Source organism: Heterocephalus glaber, unplaced genomic scaffold, assembly GCF_053883595.1.
Source record: "Heterocephalus glaber isolate CG9 unplaced genomic scaffold, H.glaber_assembly_v1.0 deba00000809, whole genome shotgun sequence".
Taxonomy (NCBI): Eukaryota; Metazoa; Chordata; class Mammalia; order Rodentia; family Bathyergidae; genus Heterocephalus; species Heterocephalus glaber.
Window position 1 is genome coordinate 11,823,394 of NW_028258163.1, and position 21,598 is coordinate 11,844,991.

The 21,598-nt window shown below is 38.0% G+C and overlaps 1 protein-coding gene across 8 annotated transcripts in view; it reads right to left on the bottom strand.

The window, feature by feature from the left end:
- The window catches only part of Slc12a6 (solute carrier family 12 member 6), a 108,377-nt gene that overhangs the window by 70,077 nt on the left and 16,702 nt on the right, over positions 1-21,598 (bottom strand). Inside the window, exon 1 of one of the 8 annotated variants that reach the window (XM_087207547.1) lies at positions 3,931-4,605. The exons of 4 other annotated variants lie outside the window; for them this stretch is intronic. In XM_087207547.1, coding sequence (XP_087063673.1) covers positions 3,931-4,048 — 118 coding nt within the window. In that variant the 5' untranslated portion in view covers positions 4,049-4,605. Of the gene's footprint in view, positions 1-3,930; positions 4,606-21,598 lie in introns of those variants that run through there. 3 more of the 8 variants (XM_004861490.4, XM_087207548.1, XM_087207549.1) reach the window with 3 other exon arrangements.

A 21,598-nucleotide genomic window follows, 5' to 3' on the forward strand; every position in this document is an offset into this window, starting at 1 on the left:
AAGTTTTGATAATACTCCTATCAAGTTCTATGACCTATACACATTAAGATATAAAATAACTTTCTCTTATTCTAAAAAGTTAGGATTTGGTATCATGGTATGATAAGAAGCACACAGAATTTGAAAGTTTGAACACTGGCTGTTACTCACCACCTGACCCAGAGAAGCCACCAGCCCCGTTTTTAATTTCTAAAAAGGCAATAACCACCCACGGAGAATTGATAATGCTTCAGTAAATAGTCTACCTTCCTCCCTGATCTCTTTAGCACACACCCAGGTGCTAACAACCCTAAATTCTTGTTTGCCACCATAATTAGCCATCCTCTCTTACCTTCAAATTGTTACTATTGTTTGCAATCTTCTTTAATCCTCCCTTCAAGAATCCACTGGGTCCTCTCCTCCGAGATCCCTACCCGAGGATTTATTATTTTTCCCATCATGTTACCCAAACCTGTTTCTCTTTCTTATTGAACCACTAATCACAACATAATAAATAAAAGGTAGTTCTTATTTTTGAGTGCTGTCCTGCATGTGCTCTATTTACACACACACACACACAATATCATGCAATCCTCACAAGTACCCTGTAAAGTAGGTAGGTACTGTTAATTCCCTTGGTTTTATCAATAAGGAAAAAAGTTAAACAGGTTGGTGAAAGTCACTCAAGTACTAATTATTACAAATTGTCACTACTACTAATTAGTAATAATTAGTAGAAATGGGATTCAAAGTCAAGTCCCTGACTCCAAAATCATTCTGCTGCCTGGGGTGGGGGTGGGGATGAAACGTTTACACCTTTGTAGCCTTAGGAAAAAGGTACAACACCTGGCATGACAACTGATGAATAAAAAAGGCAGAGAGCATGCCTATTCACTGAACTGCTTACTATATTGCTTAGGATCTAAAGATACAAAATGATCTGACAAGCTCTGTCCTCAAAGAGCTTATAATCAGCTTCCTGGGGGAGAGAGAAGTAAACAGATGATAGCAGTACAATGTGTGGTAAGTGCTATTTCTGTGGACAGGCTGCTGAGAAAATGGAAAGAGGAAGAAACAACAAAAACGTAATAGAAATCTGAGTTTGTTTTTCCCTTTGAAACCAAAATTATGTAAGGTTCTATTATACTGACATGGAGGAGATAGCATGCAAAAATTAATGTATTTTTAAAAATTAAATTATCTCTACTCATTTTCTACTTTTTTTTTTTTTTTTCGGTATTGGGGATTGAACTCAGGACCTTGTGCCTTCACTTTCAAGGCAGGCACTGGAACCACTGAGCCCCTGGCCTCATTTTCTACTTTATCTGACTCAAATTGTCTAGTTTAAATATCATTTAAAAGCCTATGTTAAAGGGTGACCAGCTTTCTAAATATGTTCAATTTATATGACACTACATATTTTTCTCTCCACATAGATACAGAGGGGAAAAAAAGAAAACAAAACAAGAAAAAAAAGAGTCACTGGTTACATAACTGGTCAGTGTTAATTAAAAGTGCATTCAAGGGGACGGGGATTTAGCTCAGTGGTTCTGCTGACTGCCTCAAAATCAGAAGGTCCCGAGTTCAATCCCTGGTACCAAAAAAAAAAAGAGCATTCAACAAAACCACAATCAAGGTAGAATTTTAGTTTTAAACTCGGGAAAACAAGGGGCTAAAATATTTCAAGCAAAGTTAACCAAAATTAAAAGCCAAAAGCAAAAGGAAACAGAAAACCTCAAATCTATCCTCAATAACATTTTATTCCTTGGTTGGTTTAAAAAAAAAAAATCACATTTTTATCTTCCCTCTTCCCTCCAACTTAACCCTACAATAAAGATTAATTTAGACAGGACATTCTTGTCCCTTTACTCAAGTGGATACTGTGCTTTCTGGGTTGTTGGGAAAACACCAAATAAAAAACTATTAAATTCAAGTTAGCCAGGCATGGTGGTGGAGGCCTATAATCCCAGTACTCAGGAGGCTGAGGAGAAGGGCTGCTTCGAGTTCAAGGCCAGCCTGAGTTACACTGTGATTGAGGACCAGCCTAAACTGCATAGAAAGACCCTGTCTCAAAAACAAACAAAACCACAAAAAACCTAAATCTAATTTAGGTTATATATGTCTCTTCTTACTTGTTCAAAGTAACTGCTATGTAAGAAAATAAATTAAGCCTAATAATGTTACCTCATTAAAAGTTTGGGTACTATCAAACTTTTTATGACTGCAAAAAAGATTGTCATTTTAATGCTCTCTTCTAATCAGAAGAAAATTTCTCCAAACATACTGGGTCTAGAAAAGAAATAAAATACAGCTAGGATGGAGAAGGGAATAGAAAAACAGAAGTGAAATAAGGTACAGATAGACTTTAACTTCTGTCAAAGTAATGAAGATGACAATAAAGACAAAAGTCTAAAGGGATTAAAATCTAAGCAATTATGGGCCAGGGATTTAGCTCAGTGGTTTCACCGCCTGCTGTGCAAGTGCAAGGACCAGAGTTCAATTCCCGGTATCAAAAAAAAAAAAAAAAATCTAAGCAATTACAAAAGTGTGGATTCAAATACACACAAGCCTAAGAAAGAAACTTCTATGAGCTGAAATCATAGAGAATTAGGCACAAGTTCAAAGTAGGTTAACTTGCTTTTAGCTTCTTATCACCCTGACTACTATTCAGCAAAATGAAAATAACCTAGTGGTCAGTGTCCCAATAAAACCTTTTTTATCTTCTCCTAATAAATTATTTCTCTTGAAGGAAAAAAATAAAGGAAGATTTTTCTTAATAATCTTTTATTTCTGTTACACGATCCCAAATAAGTTAAAGTTTCTTAAAAACTCTCTAAAACTTGGTAAGAAACAGATAATCAACAGCTGTTTACAGCAAGGAACTGCAATGTTACTTGGTACAGATTGCAGTAGTGGTGAACCTATGGCACACGTGCCATAGCTGGCTGTTCGTCATCACTGAAAGCTCTAAAAGGTTCACCATCACTGCTATAGAAAAAAAGTTAGAATCGTGGAATCATGGAATTAAAAGGAATTTCGAGAGCTTCCCTAGGCTTTATTCATGTAACAGAGAAGTTGCTGACAATTCACAGATCTAAAAAATGAGAGGCTTCAAACTCTGACTATATTTAATTCCATAATATTAACTAAGATTTTAATTGCATGTTTAAAAATTCAAAACCACAATTCCCCTAGAAAGTATAACTGTAACCATTTAGAGAAAATAATAGAGATAAGCACATTCATCAAATAATTTTGTTAAACTTGATGCTATGCTAGTCAGCATAATGATCATCTATTATACTTTTGTCCTTTTATTTTTTATCTTGCCTTTGTCTTTTTATTTATTTATTTACTGGTACTGGGGATCGAACTCGGGTCCTTACACTTGTGTAGCAAGCAGCGAAACCACTGAGCTAAATCCCTGGCCCCCTTTGTCCTTTTATTAAAGAATTCTTACACCATTCACTACTGAATTACTGTTAAGCTGGTAAACTGAGGCAAAATTCTAACCAGAGAAGTCACAAGTACAAAGTCCACAGCACAAAGCTACTGAACCATGCTCTCTCTTTATATAATACATAAACTGCTAAAGTTAAATTTCCCTTACTAGTTGGATTTACAGTCTTTTCTAGATATAATGAGTGAATTCTAAATTCTTCATAAATTGACTTTCACTGTGCCTTTCTTTTTGCTTGAAAACTTTTCATACATTGCCGTGATTCAATTTCACCTGTTGGTAATGAACAACAGAGCTCATTGTTGGGAAAAACAAACAAGTGTGTTAAAAAAGTAAGTTATCAGATACACAAGCGCATGAAACAAATGACTGAAAAAACACTTTGTCCACACTTTTTTCCATGCTTGAGAAGGCATTCTCAATTCTGATAACTTAGTTATCATTTCTCACCAAAACTATAGGTTCCAAAAACTTCCAAACTAAGGACTCACCTGGTTCATCTGCAGCCAGAATCCGGGGTTTTATTTCTGGTAAACTGGGCTCCTGGGAGACCGAAGCTGCTGCCCCCTCCTCTGGGTCCTCTACCTTAGTCACAGTAAAGTGTGGCATTGTTACAAAAACGCTTGGCTCTTTCCGTTTAAACTTCCTTCCACTAGGTTTTCCCTGCCTACCTAACGCTTTTTCCTTTCAGACTGATTATACAGCTCACGGGAGGCACGGCTGGGAATCGGGAAGTCCTGGGAGCTCACGTGACCTGCAGCTCTGGGAGTGGGGCCTCGTTGACACGCCTTCTACAGTGTTTATCATTCACTTGAAAGGATTAGGCAGGCCACCCCAGGCTTATTGTTATTAACCTAAAGAACCCTAGAACTGTTGAGGCTGCTCTCCCAGGGCTGCAGAAAGCCAGAGACTGGGCAGGATTAATGAAATACCAACCGTGAGCTCCCTCGCTTGTTCACTCTCATTATTACACATCATGATCTCAACCTCTGCCCTCATATTTCATACAACAAAGATTGGGGAACAGTTCATTTTACAAATGCTCCTCTTTAATGAAAGACCGATAACTGCAGAAAACAGTTTTAGTCTGCTTATGAGGAGTAAGGCAACTAGCTAGGGGAAGGGCCTGAGGTAAGAGCTGGGGGACCATTTTGACAAGAATTAAAATAAGAGACAATGAACTAGGACTTTGGTCCAGGTGTGAACTTCCTCATGCAATATGGGATGCAGCCCTCTCCCTAGTAGAGGGACTTGCTACTCCCCTACTAGCTACTCCCTACTAAACTCCTGAGTGCTGAGGAATTTAAAATGAAAAAGAACTAGTTTTTCTCTAAAATTCCAGGTTCCTTGAAATCCTACATGTTAAAGAACTGGATTAGAGGGCCTGAGTTCCAGTTGGTCATTTTAAATCCACAGAGCCACCTGTGAGAGGCCATTTCCTGTGTTCTGCTTACCTATAATTAGCTCTTGGATTGAGGGGCCACCTTGACCACTGACATGGGAGCCCTCCTAGAAACCCAGGAGCTACTCTTCATATTTCAAATAAAACTCTCCTAACCTGCTCCGTTGGTTCACGACTTCCTCTACGTTGCTGATATCTTAACAGGTTGGGAGTTATTTTCCCCATAACAGTACTGTGTCAATTTAGAAAACAAGATATTATTTGTTAGGCTTCTGTTGTGTCATTTCAAAGCATATGAGAAAGTCATACAAATCAATTAAATTTGTTCGTATCCTTCACATGGAAACAGTTATTTAGCATTTAATAACTCCGATGAACTTTATATATAGAAGCTGTGTATGCACAGTGATATCTATGAAGAGAAATTAACTTTCCCAAAAGTACAAGTTTGTTTAAAAGAGAAAACTATTTTTAAAGGGAAAGGTTCATAACTTTTTGTGTTGGACAGGAAGCTCAAACATCGTGTTTTAGCTAGGCATGGTGGTGCATGCCTCTAGCCACTCTGGAGGCTGATGCAGGAGTTTTGAGGCCAGCCTGTGGAACTTAGACCCTGTCCCAAAGCTAAAATGAAAAGGGCTGAAGATGTAGCTCAGTGGTGGAGTGCTTACTTAGCACAAGGCCCTGGATTGAATCCCCGGTACTGTAAAGCAAAAACAAAAACCCCAAAACCATCATATTTAAAGAGGAAAACAAAAACACAAGGAAATCCCTCTGATTAAGAGGTACACAGTTCCTTTAGAACACACTTAAAAAATAACATACTTAACTCTTGGTACAGTTTGTCAGATAAATAGATCAAGTTCTCATTTCATGACTTTAACTAGAGTATGAGGATGGTTTGTAACCCTTATTCATTCAAAAATAAACAACTTCTGAAAGAGAAGAAACACCTACTTTGTGCTCTGCATTGCACTAGACACTTTACTTATTTATATCTCATTTAATCGTGGCAGAAACACTTAACTAAGGAATTCATGCAAACTCACAGAGTTTGTAAAGTGAAGCTCAATTTTAATACCTCCAATGCCCTTGTGGTAGGCAACACAGACTGTTTAAAAGAAAGGTCACCAGTGGTGGCAAAACTATGGCACACATGTTTTTCTTTTAAGACAAAAGATGCTAATATATGAGTTATTTTTTTCTAAACTAAAACCTTAGTATTCAGGTTTAATTGCAGTGTTGGCACTTCGTGATAAATAAGTGGGACTGGGGTTGCAGTTTAAGTGCTTGATCTCTAAAAGGTTTACCATCATTGTATATCCTTACCTAAATTTTATGTTCATGCACTCCTAGCAGCACTATTGTGTATTCTTAGCTATATAGTGGACTCATCTGGGGAACTTTTTTTTTTTTTTTTTTTTTTTTTTAACCAGGGATCAAAATCCAGGCAGGCAGCAGCACCAACTGAGCTAAATCCCTGGCCCCATCTGTGGAACTTTTAAAACTACTGATGTTTGGACAGTGGAATGGTGAACAGCAGAGAAAGAGCCTCTACGAGATATGGTGTTCAGACACTGGAATAAAGCAACGTGAGGAAAAGAAAGAGGGATGTAGGTCCCAGGGATCCAGCAAGCATCTGAATCAAGAATTAAAGCCCACAGGGAGAGCAAGGAGAGAGAATTCAACAAAGAAGAAAAAGGTAGCAAGTGGTGCTTTCTCCTTGAGCCCTGACTCACTGCATAGAAAGGGTGACTTGAACAGGCAGGCATATGGTGACTACTGCTGACTCTAGAGGCCTCCACAGAGAAATGCACCAGTGAAACACAGCAATGGATGCAGCGGATTGCAGAGGACTGAGTTATTTGGGCTCAGATGACCCCCAAGAGAGGACGACTGGCTGTTAGCCATCTTGGAGAGGGGCCAACTGAGCTCAGAATTCAGAGCTGCGGCATGCTGCCTCCATCAGGGTGAGTTGGAACCAAGGTCAAATCAGCAGGCAGTCAAGGAGCCAAGTTCAAGAGGGCATGACACACGGAGTGTTACAGGCTGAACAAATTGGGTTTCAGCTTCACAGCCAGAAGCCAGTCTGAGCTTCAGAACTAAAGGTACAGGCTTCCTGGGATGATCCACTACCCTGCTATAAATCTACCGCTGGCTTGTTGGGATTAATAAACACAGATTTGGGCTCTGTGTGCCTAATCTGTCTACCAGTAACAGCAGAGACATGACTTGCAGTGGACATTAAACTTTTTTTTTTCCTTTTCTTGTTTTTCTTTTGTTTTTTCCTTGTTTGATTTTCTTTTAATATAAGTGTGAATATTGTTTCTGGCTTTTATTGTCGCTCTTCTATTCTGTTCCTATTTTTCTTTTTTCTTTTGGTACCGGGGATCGAACTTGGGACCTTGCACTTGCGAGGCAGGCAGTGAAACCACTGAGCTAAATCCTGGCCCTATTTTTTTTTCCTTCTCTCTTTCCTTTCTGTCTCCTCCAACAGTTTCCTAAAGTTTGCATAATCTTCCTTTGCCCTCCAGCCTTGCTTCTAATCTCTTCCTCTTCTTCTGGTTCTATTTTTTTCCCCTAACCCTTTTAAATTTTCTCCCCAGAAGGTAAAATCGTCTCAGTAGGGGATATTTACTGCACAAAAGTTTCTGGTTTGTTTTAGATTTTATTATATAATCAGAAATCTAATCATGCAGTTAAAGGTGGCAAAATCAATAGTTATCACAGCTTGTCATTTTCTAGGCTGTGATGGATGCTATTGTTATTGCTGATTGTACTACTTTAGCCAAGGTGACATAATTGTGCTAACCAGTTGTTCTTCCTGGTATGCCAAAATTGAGATTGCCTAAGGGTCATAAACAATACAAAGGCCAGGGCCGAAGAAAAATGGGCTAGCAATTTCTCATGCCCAATAAAATGAAGAGATAGGATCTTGCAACAGACTAAAAACCCAAAGCCAGCTACATCTGGAAGACACCTCTGAGAAGTAATCATTTGCAGGCAGGCATGGTGGCACACACCTGTAATCCCAACACTCCAGAGGTTAGGCAGGAAGATTACCATGAGTCCAAGGCCAGCCTGGAATACACCGTGAGTTCAAGACCAGCCTGAACTACACAGCAATACCCTGTCTCAAAAAACCAAAAAAAAGGTAGTCATTTCCTAAGAGTTCTAAATACTAGTAATAAAGCTACTCACTGTACTCAATTTATAAGCATAACCCAAGAATTAAATTTTTTTTGTGGGGGGGTACTGGAGATCAAACTTAGGACCTTGAGCTTTCAAGGGAGGCATGGTGCCACTGAGCTAAATCCCTGGCCCCTAAGAATTAAATTTTTAAAACATAGAAAATGAGAAGACACTTAAGCAAGATGCAACCCTAGACTTCAGTTCACCAAAGGCAAACCCACCACGGGACATGAGGGGGAACAATTCAAAAGCCACTCACCTAGACTCTCAGAAGTGGTAACAGAAGAAGTAAAAATGCAGATGAATGAGGCTATAGAAAAAAATCCAATCCGGGGTCCTGAGTTTGATCCCCGGTACCAAAAAAGAAAAAAAGAAAAAAATCCAATCAGAAACAATTTCTCAGATAATTACAGAGATGGTGACTATAATGAAGGACATGCTTAGTGACTCTAGAACACATACATAGAGGAGCTTAGAAAAATGATGGAAACCATGGACACCCAACTTAGGAAAAAAACAGATAGCCAAGACATTAAAAATTCCATTGAAGGACTGGAAATTTAGCTCAGTGGTGCCGCTGCCTGCCTCATAAGCACAAGGTCCTGAGATCGATCCCCGGTACAAAAAAAAAAAAATTCTACTGAAAGCATACACAGCAGAATGAGTGAATGTAAGGACAGAATATCAGATATAGAAGACAGTATTGCTGTTAGTGATCATGAAAAGAAAGATCTCTTAAAAATAGCATGAGACCATGAAAAATCAATGCAGCAGCTACTAGATGATGCAAAGAATAATACAAGATTGATTAGAGTCAATGAAAAAGCAGGAGATAGCGCAAATGATACAAAAAACCTATTCATGGGCTGGGGATTTAGCTCAGTGGTGCCACGGCCTGCCTTACAAGCGCAAGGTCCTGAGCTCAATCCCTGGTACTGGGAAAAAAAACCCCAACAAAACCCATTCACAGAAGTAACGAGAGAAAACTTCCCAAGCAGGGAAAAACAATTTGACATAGAGGTAAGCGAGGAATACAGAATTCCAATTATCCATGATCAAAAAAAATATCTACACCAAAGCATATAATAATCAAGATTCCAGAAATCCAACACAAGAACAGAATATTAAACAGTTAGAAAAAAGAAACAAATCACCTACAAAGCTAAGTCCATCAGAATCACAGCAGACTTCTCAACACAAACCCTATAATCAAGGAGAGCTTGGAGTTTAGTATTTCAAGCCCTAAAAGACAACAACTTCCAACCCAGATTGATGTACCCCACAAAACTATCTTTCAAAATTGATGTAGAAATAAGATACTTCCATGACAACACCTGAAGAAATGCATAGCCACTAAACCAGTACTCCAAAATGTTCTGAAAGACATAATAGAAAGAGATAAGGACTACAACTCCACAAACCCCAACAGAATAAATCCACCAGGCAAGGCAAGCAATTATACAGAGGGGGGAAAAAGGGAACCAACAATAGGCAAATAACATGACAAGGTAAACTCAATACATCTCAGTTATAAGGATCAATATAATTGGTCTCAATTCACCAATCAAAAGAAAAAGACTGGCAAGATGTATCAAGAAGCAAAATCCAGGGCCGGGGATTTAGCTCAGTGGTTCTGGCACCTGCCTTGCAAGCACAAGGTCCTGAGTTCGATCCCCGATACCAAAAAAAAAAAAAAAAAGCAAGATCCAATAATACGATGCATCCAAGAAACACATTTGATTCAAAAAGAAGGGCCGGGTATTTAGCTCAGTGCTTCCGGCACCTTCCTCGCAAGTGCAAGGTCCCAAGTTCAAGCCCCTGTACCAAAAAAAAAAAAAAAAAATGAATGGCTGAAAAGTCAAAGGACGGAAAACAATATTCCATGCAACAGGAACCTGGAAAAAGGCAGGGGTAGCTATTCTATTTGCAGATAAAGTGGATTTCAAGCCAAGACTGATTAAGAAAAACAAAGGTCACTACATTTTTGTAAAGGGAACAATCCACGAGGAAGAGATAACTATAATAAATATATATGCACAAAAATCCAGCAACCCAACCAACAATATAGAGCAAATATCGGGCCAGGGATTTAGCTCAGTGGCACCACACCTGCTCCCCAAGTGCAAGGTCCTGAGCTCCTGAATTCAATCCCCGGTACCAAAAAACAACAAAAAAAGAAAATATTATTGGATATGAAAAATCAAATAAGCACTAATACAATTATAATGGAGGGCCTGATTACCCCACTGTCACAAATAGACAGCTCAACTAGATTTAAAAAATCAACAAAAAAATATGAGAACCGAACCGAACTTCAGAACAAATGGACTTAGATGTAAAGAGTGTTCCAGCCCACAATACATTCTTCTCAGCTGCACAAAGGACGTTGTCCAAAACAGACCACATACTAGGTCATAAAACATGATTAAGTAAATCCAAAGGAACTGAAATTATCCCATGCATATTATCAGATCATAATTCAATGAAATTGGAAATCAATGCCAAAGAAACCACAAGAACCTAGTTCTTCACATGAAAATTAAATAACACCCTCCTGAACAATCAATGGGTCACAAATTAAAGAAGAAATTAAAGTTTATACAATTAAATGATACTGTTAATACAACATATTGGAACTTATGGAACATAATGAAAGCAGTTCTATGAGGGATATTTATAGCAGTGAATTTCCATATCAGAAAAACAGAACAAGCTCAAATAAACAACCTAATATATATATATTTTTTGGTACTGGGGATTGAACTTGGGTCCTTGCACTTGTGAGGCAGGTGGCAGAACCACTGAGCTAAATCCTTGGCCCTAAACAACCAAATATTAAACCTCAAGCTTCTAGAAAAAGAAGAGCAAGTCAAGCCCAAAACTCATGAAAAAGTTATAAAGATCAGAACAGAAATTAATGCAATGGAGACTAAGAAAACAATACAAAGAATGAATGAATCAAAGAGTTGATTCTGTGAAAGATGAAATAAAAAAAATGACAAACCGTTAGCCAATCTTATCAAAAAAGGAAAGAAAAGACTCAAATCCATGCAATTAGGAATGAAAAGGATGAAATCACAACAGATCCTGCAGAAATTCAGAAGATAATCAATACCTACTTTGAGAACCTGTATTTTAATAAGATGGAATACAGAAAGAAGAAATGGACAGATTCCTAGATAAATATGAATTACCAAAGCTGATCAAGAAGATATAAAAATTCTAAATATCCCAATATCAGTCAATGAAATTGAAGATGTAGTTAAAAATCTACCAGGGGATTTAGCTCAGTGGTGCTGCACCTGCCTCACAAGTGCAGGGTCCTGATTTCCATCCCTGGTAGCAGAAAAAAAATAATGAAGAAAAATCTACCAACAAAGAAAAGCCAAAGCCCTGACAGATTCACTGGTGCTGAATTGTACAAGAAATTTAGAGACCTAATGCCGCTACTTCTCTTTAATAAAATTTAAAGGGAAGCACTACTCCCAAATTCATTCCTGGAGGCAAGCACTAACCTGATACCAAAAACAGAGAAGGATCCAACCAAAAAAAAAAAAAAAAGAGCGAGAGAGACAGAATTACAGGCCAATCTCCCTAATGCAAAAATAGATGCAAAAACATAGATGCAAAAATCCTTAATAAAATGCTGGCAAACAGAATGCAGCAAATCATCAAGAAGATTATACACCATCACCAAGGAGGATTCATCCCAGGGATGCAGGGATGGTTCAACATACACAAATCAAAAAAATGTAATATACCACAATAACAGAGCCAAGAACAAAAACCATTCATCTCAATAGATACAGAAAAAGCATGAAGAAATCCAACACCCATTCACTATAAAAACCCTACAGAAAATTGGAATAGATGGTCTTTCTCTCAATCGGATAAAAGCCATCTACAGCAAACCAATAGCCAACATCATACTAAATGGACAAAAACTGAAATCTTTCACTTTAAAATCAGGAACAAGACAAGGATGTCCACTGTCACCACTCTTATTCAATATACTGATGTTTTGGAAACATTATCCAGAGCAATTAGACAAGAGAAAGAGATAAGAGGGATAAGGACAGGAAAGGAAGAAGTTAAATTATCATTATTTGTAGATTACATGACATTGTACATATAAGACCCCAAAAACTCCACTTCTAGATTTAATAATCAAATTCACTAGCGTAGCTGGATACAAAGTCAACACTCAAAAAATCAATAGCATTCCTGTACACAAATAACAAACTCACTGAGATAGAAACTAGGAAAACCACACATTTCAAAATAGCATAAAAAGGGCCGGGGATTTAGCTCAGAGGTTCTGCAGCCTGCCTCGCAAGTGCAAGATCCTGAGTTCAATCCCCAGTACCTAAAAAAAACCCCTAGGAATCAATCTAGTAAAAGAAGTAAAAGACCTCTACATTGAAAACTATGGTACTCTGAAAAGGAGACTGAAGAGGATATCAGAAAATGGAAAGATGTTCTTTGTCCTTGGGTAGGAAGAACCAATATAGTGAAAATGGCCATACTTCCTAAATTGTTATGCAGATTTAATGCAATCTCGATCAAAATACCAGTAGCATATCTCACAGAATTAGAGAAAATCCTAAAATTCATAGAGACCTAAAATAGCAAAAGCAATTCTGGGCAACAAAGGCAAGGCAGGAGGCATCATGATCCCTAACTTGAAATTATACTGCAAAGCTACTGTGATAAAAACCAGCATGATACTGACAAAAAAAGACCCAAGGATCAGCAGAACAGATTAGAAGATGCAGAAACAACTCTAACCATACTCAGCCACCTTATCTTTGACAAAGGAGCCAAACACCTTCCCTGGAAGAGAGATAGCTTAGTAAATGGTGCTGGACAGTTTGTGATAGCTAAAACTTGGAAATAGCCCAAATGCCCATCAACTGGAGACTGGATAAAGAAAATGTGGGGTTTTTTTTCATAAAATGGAGTGCTACTCAGCCATAAAAAATGAGAAATTAGAGACATTTATAGCTAAGTGGATGCACATTGAGGCGATACTCTTTAAGTGAAATAAACAGGACACATATGTGTAAATACCGAATAGTTTCTCTGGTGTGAGAAACTGAAAGAGTAAATAAGGACTAAAATGTATAATAGGTCATGTGAAATAGGAAGAAAAGGGGCAAAGGGGAAGGAAGTGGGAGGGCTAGGGCAAAGGATAGAAGGGAATGGTATTAATATGAGAAAATGGAAAAATAGGAACAAAATCTTTGTAAATAGGGAGGAATGGAGGGGTTGAAGGGAGGGCTGGGCAAGGGTGAAAAATAAGAACCAAGAGAGACTATGGAAAGGTGCAAATTTCCAATGATGAATGTCATTATATTGTATACCTAAAATGTACCAATGATTAGAATGAATAATTGATAATGCAAAATAGGAAGAAAAGGTCCAAAGGGGTAGGGGTAGTGGGAGGGGCAGGGGAAAGGAAAGAAGGGAAAGGAAAAATGATGAGAAATGGAAAAAATGGAAATAAAGTCTCTAAATAGGGAAGGGAGGGCTAGGAATGGGGAAAAAATAAGAACCAAGATGCATTATGTAAAGGCACAATTCCCAATGAGAAATGTAATTGTGTTGTGTAACTAAAAGGTACCAATAAAAGAATTTAACAAATAAATAAATAAATAAAAAAAATAATAAATGGTGCTGGAAAAACTGGCTTTCCACATGCCAAATGCTAAAACTAGACCCTTATCTTTCACCACACACTAAACTCAAATCAAAATGGATCAAAGATCTACATATTAAAACAGAGACACTGCCGTAGATGTAGCTCAGCAGCACAGCACCTGCCTGGCAAGTGCGAAGTCCTGAGTTTGATTCCTGGTACCAAAAAACCCGCACAAACACTAAATCTGCTGGAAGACAGACTAAGTAGAACTCTTGAACACATTGCTATAGGCAACGACTTTATGAACAAAACCCCTATCACGCTGGAAATATCACAAAGAATCAACAACTGGGATTTCATCTTACTAAAAAGCTGTTGCACAGCAAGAGAAACTGCCGACACAGTGAAGAGACAACCTACAGCATGGGAAACAACTTTTGCCAGTTCTTCCTTAGACAAAGGACTAATATCTTGAATACATACAGAACTCAGTAATATCAGACCCCCCAAATTTAAAACCCAATCCAAAAATGGGCATCTGAAATGAATAGACACTTCTCAGACGAAGAAGTTGAAACAGCAAATAAATATATGAAAAATGTTCAACCACACTGGTCATTCTAGAGATGCAAATAAAAACAATGCTTTAATTCCATCTCACTCCAGAAAGAATGGCTGTTATCAAGAAATCAACCAATAACAAATGCTAGAGGGGCTGTGGGGAAAAATGGAACCCTTCTCCACTGCTGGTGAGTGCAGACTAGTGCAACCACTATGGAAATCAGTGTGGAGATTCTTCAAAAAACTAAAATTAGAGGTTCCATTCGACCAAGCTGTTCCCTTTCTTGGTATTTTCCCGAAAGATTTAAAAGCATCACACCACAGCAATATACGTACACCCATGTTTATAGTGGCACAGTTTGTAATAGCTAAATCTTGGAAACAGCTCAAATGCCCATCAACTAATAAATGGATAAATAAGATGTGGGGTTTTTTTGTTTTTGGTACGGGGGATCGAACTCAGGTCCTTGCACTTGTGCAGCAGGCGGCGAAACCACTGAGCTAAATCCCCAGCCCTAGATGTGGGTTTTTTTAATACAATGAATTACTACTCTGCCATAAAAAAGGATGCTTGAGATATTTCTAGCTAAATGGATGCACCTTGAGACCGTACTAATAAGTGAGATAAATTGGGCACACATGTTTAAATACGGCATTGTTTGGTGTGAGAGATCAAAAGTGGAAATAAAGACCAAAATGTACAATAGATATTAGGAAATGGGAAGAAAATGTTCAAATGAGAAAGGGAATGGGGGGGAGAAGGGACAATAAAAAAGTGAGGCTAGAAGGAAAAATGGAAACAAATCTTTTGTAAATTAGGAGGGGAATTGGTGGAGGGTGGGACAAAAAGGAAGAATCAAGATATATCATGTACAGGTACAAATTCCCTATGATGAATATTATCATTATGTATATCTAAAATGTATCAATAAAGGTTTTGGTTAAAAAAAAACAAAACCAAAAAACTACCGGGCTGGGGATTTAGGTCAATAGCACCACGCCTGCCTTGCAAGCACAAGGTCCTGATTTTGATTCCCAGTACTGGAAAAACAAAAACAAAAGCAAAAACAACAAACTACTGATGTTTGAGTCACATCTCAGATATTCTGATTAACTTCTTTGGAATACACTCTATGTGACAAAGACTTTTAAAATCTCCTTCAGATGGTTCTCAGATGCAGCCAAGGTTGAGAATTACTACCACATAGGAAAAACAATTTGAACTGTGACTAATCTTCTGTAGGTGATGGACAGAAACAGTGACTGTGTTTATACATCTGTATATAGCGTGTATAAGTCTATATACAAATATTATCCTGTCACCCATCCTCTCTTAAAAATATCCCCAAGTTAAACAACGAGAAATGTGACAAAATTCCTGATAATCTATCATAGGAGTAACTTATTTACCAACTTGATGCTTTGGCACCATAGTGGTCAGCAATTTTATAATAGTTCTCTTTTTTCTAGGGAACTATAGATGAAAGTGCAAGGGAACAGAAAACCGAAGGCAAAGTTACTTCTAAAATGAAAATACGTTTACAAAGTGGCTTGCACAAATACGTACCTATCATTGTTTTCATAATGTCCCCAAACACCCCTGTTGTACACTCTCAAGAGAATGGATAAACAAGGAATGAAAGTAAAACAAAGGGTTACTATTCAGCAATTAAAAGAAACTACCGGTGCTCGAAACAACATGGATGAATCTCAAAAACATGAGTGTTAAGTGAGAGTTGGTTGTGGCGTCACACGTCTGTATCCTAGCACTCTGGAGGCTAAGGCAGTAGGATGGCTATGAGTTCCAGGCCACCCTAGGCTACATAGTGAGTTCATGCCCAGCCTAAACTATGCAATGAGACCCTGTCTCAAAAAAAAAAAAAATTTCACTGACAGATGCATTGCCAACACACAAGGAGCAGGCTACATGGACAAGAAGCTCATTTAAGGACAGCTCTGTTGCTGGACAGGAGACATTGGGACCAATGGTTCTATACCAAAGGGAGTCACAAGAAACTCAGGCCAGATTTCAGGGTTTGTGGAGTTATGGCGACATTCTAGAAGATGACATTACTGTATCTGAATATAGATTTTTTTGTGCATAAATAAATGTAGATTTTGTACATGAATGAAAAAATATATTGCTATCCATGAAAAAATAAAACATACCCTGAAAATAAGCACTGTTGCAGCATTTGAAGTAAAAGTAAATATAAGACCCGGTCTTATTTGGGTGGAAATACAGTAAAAATAAGAATTAATGAGTGTTCACCATATAATTCTTTGAATATTTCTGTGTACTGTTTAATTTTCAAAATAGAATGCTGGAAAATTATAATAGAGTTGAAGATCAGTGAAATCCAAAGATCTTTTGGTCTCAGCATAAAGAAAATCACTTCAGGGTCAAATTCCATTTCACATAAAAGCTAGAGTTGCATAAATGCTTTTTTCTTATACTTTGGTTTTAGAGTCTTGTATGTTTGAATGAGAAAGTTGTGTTACAGGTTTGAAATATTTACATTAAAAATGTATGGTATTTTAAAATAATAAGAAATAAAGGCTATGGCAAAAGTGGCATTTATAATGGTATCACGTCCACAGTGTTTCATATATTTGTATATTAGGCCAAATAAGTAATTTCAGTAGAACACTTTGTGTTTTGTGGGGTTTTTCTTTTTGTGTGTAGTACTGGAGATTGAACCCAGAGCCTTCACACTGAGCTACATCCCCAACCCTATTTTTATTTTTTTTATTTTGATACAGGGTCTTGCTAAGTATCTAAATTGTCCAGGATGGGCTCAAACTTGTGATCCTCCTGTCTCAGCCTCCCAGAGTGCTGGGATCACAGACATGTGCCACCACACGTCCATTCTTCAGAAGAATGGGTCTATTTTAAAAAGTTAGCATGTCCATTCTTCAGAAGAATGGGTCTATTTTAGGTAGTATTTTGAAATGATAACTTCTGTGTTACCTTACCTTTTTTTTTTTCTGGTACCAGGGATTGAACCCAGGGCCTCTGCATTGAACATTCCCACCCATTTTTTAAATCTTTTGAGACAGGGTCTCACTAAGTTGCTAGTTTGCACAGGCTAATCTTGAACTTTCCCCTCTTCCACCTCAGCCTCCAGTGCTGGGATTACAGGCATGCACCACTATATCCAGTTTCCAATTATTTCTTTTCTAATCTCCGCTCATAAGTCATGCTAACCAGTGTTTTGTTTTATTCAACCAATCTATTAAAAAATAAAAAGACAAGTTAGATTTAATAAAAATATTGAAACAAGACAAAGTCAGTGGAATATTATTTTCAACATGAGGATTATCCATAGGATGGAAAAAAAATCAATTTCTAGAAGCAACTCATTTTTTTTCTTTTCTTGGGAGTTCTTGGAAACTTAAAATTTTTCTTTAAATTTCCAATTCATCTTAGGGTAATAATTGTAAAAAATAAAATAAAGTGAATGACTAGAAAAATGAGACAAAGATATACCAAATACAACACCCAATTTTTTTTATTATACCATTCAACAGATTGAGCTGGGTAGGATTGCTGTGAGTTCAAGGCCAGCCTGGGCTACATAGTGAGATGCCGTCTCAAAAAAACCAAAACAAAAAACAAAGAAAAAAACAGGGCTACAAGTACAAAACCTTGAGAGTACATACAACACATCACCATTTTGCCTGGCTACTTCTTCTTTTTTTTTTTTTTTTTGAGACAGATTCTTGCTATGTAGTTCAGGCTGGCCTCAAACTCATGGTGATCCTCCTGTCTCAGCCTCCCAAGTGCTGAGAGCGTATGCGTGCACCACCATGCCAAACTGGCTACTTCTTCAGGGACCTAAACTTGTGAGTGTTCACTAGAAGACAGAATGAAGCAGGACAGGTGATGACTAGATAATCTTATAAGTACTCCAGCCATTTTGGCTGCAGACCTAGTACTACAAGAGGTATTATTAAATGCCTCTGAGCGCTGACTTCTCAGCTTCTAGTCTTACCTCTTTTAAAACATATTGCAAATGGGCCGGGGATTTAGCTTAGTGGATCCGCCGCTTGCCTTGCAAGCGCAAGGACCCGAGTTCAACCCCTGGTACCAAAAAAAAAATACATATTGCAACTTCCTGTACAAGGCTGCTGCCTCTTTAGGCAACTGTCATCACAGCCTACATAATAACATCACCTGAGAATCACCAGCCAAAGTAGCACGGGCAGCTATGAAAATGGACTACTCAGGCCAGGTGTGGGGGCACACTCCTGTAATCCCAGCACTTAGGAAGCTGAGGGAGGAGGATTGCCATGAGTTTGAGGCCAGAGCGGACTACATAATGAGTTCAAGGCCAACCTGAACTACAGGGTGAGTCCCTCTCTCAAAAAACAAAACAAAAAAAAGAACTATTCAGTATCTCACTCGTTTCATTACTGATGTATGAAATTTCACTTTTTATTATTAAGTACTTGTTACATTAAAAATGAGCTTCTAGCCAACATAAAAACATTGCATTGCCAGGTGTGTAATCCCAGCACTTGGGGACTGATGCAGGACTGCCATGAATTTTATGGCAGCCTGTGAAACATAGTGAGTTCAAGACCAGCCTGAACTAAATAGTAAGATCTTGTCTCAAAAAAACAAAAACCAATTCAAAACCAAACCACAAAACAAACCAAAAAACAGTGCATAGAAAATAGGCCTGACAATAAGCAACACATTGTCAAAATTAAGAATGTATCTCTACAAGTGTAAGGAAAGTGAAAATGTAATCCCAAACAAAATTCCTTTGTTAATTTAGTTTTCACCTCAGAAAACCTGTGTTCTTATAAGTCACTGCTTTATTCCTTCCCTGCAACAAAAGCTCCATTTAAAAACAGGTTTACTGAAACTTGGGTTAAAATATGATTCTTCATTAACTTTAGGACAATGGACTAAACAACTAAATCAACAGCTCTTCATGGAACTCAGCATGAGGATGCTTCCCCAGGTATTTGCAGACTCTTTGTGTAAACAACAGTGAAATACACATCTTTAGGCCAGATTTCCTTTGAGGAACACAGAAACTAAGTAAACCAGGGAACATGTCATTTAACTATGTTTGTTTTTAGTTTTTTCTTGTTTTCAGTTTTTCCTCCCCCATCCATGCCAGGCAAAATAACAGGAAACGTGGCCACAGAGTATAAAAACTGCCTTTCTATGCCTCTTCTGCTCTATCATATGATTACAGCTTAATAAATGTTTCAATAGGGCCAACCACTATGTAAACTGCTAAATAAGAAAAATCGACCAAAAATAATCTTTTGCATCCATTTTAGGAAGTGATTATTCAGTTTTGAAAGTATTTCTGGCTGTAAAAACAAAACAAAAAAATGGTGATGCAAATAACATCAAAATACGGCTGGGGATTTAGTTCAGTGGTTCCAGGGCCTGCCTCAAAAGCTCGAGGTCCCGAGTTTGATCCCCGGAACCAAAAAAACAAATAACATCAACATAAAAGTAAATTTCAATTGGATTCAATTTTCATAGTTCCCCTCAAAATGAAAATATCCTTATGTATACAGGAGATTTCACCTACTAGTGTTTCCTTTTTTTTTTTCTTCCCCATTCCTAGCCCTCCCTTCACCCCCTCCACCCTTCCCTATTTACAAAGACTTTATTTCCATTTTTTCCATTTCTCAGCATTTTTCCTTTCCCTTCTTTCCTTTCCCCTGCCCCTCCCACTAACCCTACCCCTTTGGACCTTCTCTTCCTATTTTGCATTATCGATTATTCATTCTAATCATTGGTACATTTTAGGTATACAATATAATGACATTCATCATTGGAAATTTGCACCTTTACATAATCTCTCTTGGTTCTTATTTTTCACCCTTGCCCAGCCCTCCCTTCAACCCCTCCATTCCTATTTACAAAGATTTTGTTCCTATTTTTCCATTTTCTCATATTAATCCCATTCCCTTCTATCCTTTCCCTAGCCCTCCCACTTCCTTCCCCTTTGCCCCTTTTCTTCCTATTTCACATGACCTATTATACATTTTAGTCCTTATTTACACTTTGTTTCTCACACCAGAGAAACTATTCGGTATTTATACATGTGTGTCCTATTTATTTCACTTAAGAGTATTGCCTCAATGTGCATCCACTTAGCTATAAATGTCTCTAATTTCTCATTTTTGATGGCTGAGTAGTACTCCATCTTATTAAAAAACCACATTTTCTTTATCCAGTCTCCAGCTGATGGGCATTTGGGCTGTTTCCAAGTTTTAGCTATCACAAACTGTGCTGCTATGAACATGGGTGCACATATATCACTGTGGTATGATTCTTTTAATTCTTTGGGGAAGATCCCCAGCAGTGGAATAGTGGGGTCAAATGGGACTTTCAGTCCTAGTTCTTTGAGGAATCTCCATACTGATTTCCATAGTGGTTGCACTAGTCTACACTCCCACCAGCAGTGGAGCAGGGTTCCTCTTTCCCCACAGCCCCGCCAGCATTTATTGTTGGTTGATTTCATGATAGCAGCCATTCTTTCTGGAGTGAAGTGGAATCTCAGCGTTGTTTTCACTTGCATCTCTCGAATGACCAGTGATGTTGAACACTTTTTCATGTATTTATTTGCTATTTCTACTTCTTTGTCTGAGAAATGTCTGTTCATTTCAGATGCCCATTTTTGGATTGGGTCTATAAATTTGGGAGGTCTGATCTTTTTAAGTTCTTTATAGATTTGAGATAGCAGACCTTTGTCTGAGGAAGAGCAGGTGAAGATTTTTTTCCCACATTGTGGGTTGTCTCTTCACATTGCTGGTGGTTTCTCTTGCTGTGCAGAAGCCTTTTAATAAGAAGAGATCCCACTTGTTCATTGTTTGTGCTAGTTCACGGGCAACTGAGGTTTTGTTCATAAAATCTTTTCCTACACCAATGTCTTCAAGGGTTCTATCTAACCTCTGTTCCAACTGGTTCAGAGTTTCTATTTTAATATTTAGATCTTTAATCCATTCTGATTTTAGTTTAGTGCATGGTGAGAGATACAGGTCTAGTTTTAATCTTTGGCAAGTTGAAGCCCAATTTTTCCAGCACCATTTATTAAAGAGGCTATCTATCCTCCAGTGAGGGAGTTTGGCTCCTTTATCGAAGATGAGATGGCTGAGTGTGTCTGGCGTTGTTTCTGCATCTTCTAATCTGTTCCACTGGTCCTCAGGTCTCTTTCTTTGCCAGTACCGTGCTGTTTTTATCACAGTAGCTTTGTAGTAGAGTTGCAGGTTGGGGATTGTGATACCCCCCTGCCATGTCTCTGTTACTTAGAATTGCTTTTGCTATTCTGGGTCTCTTCTTGTTCCAAATGAATTTTTGGATTGTTTTCTCAAGGTCCATGAAGTATGC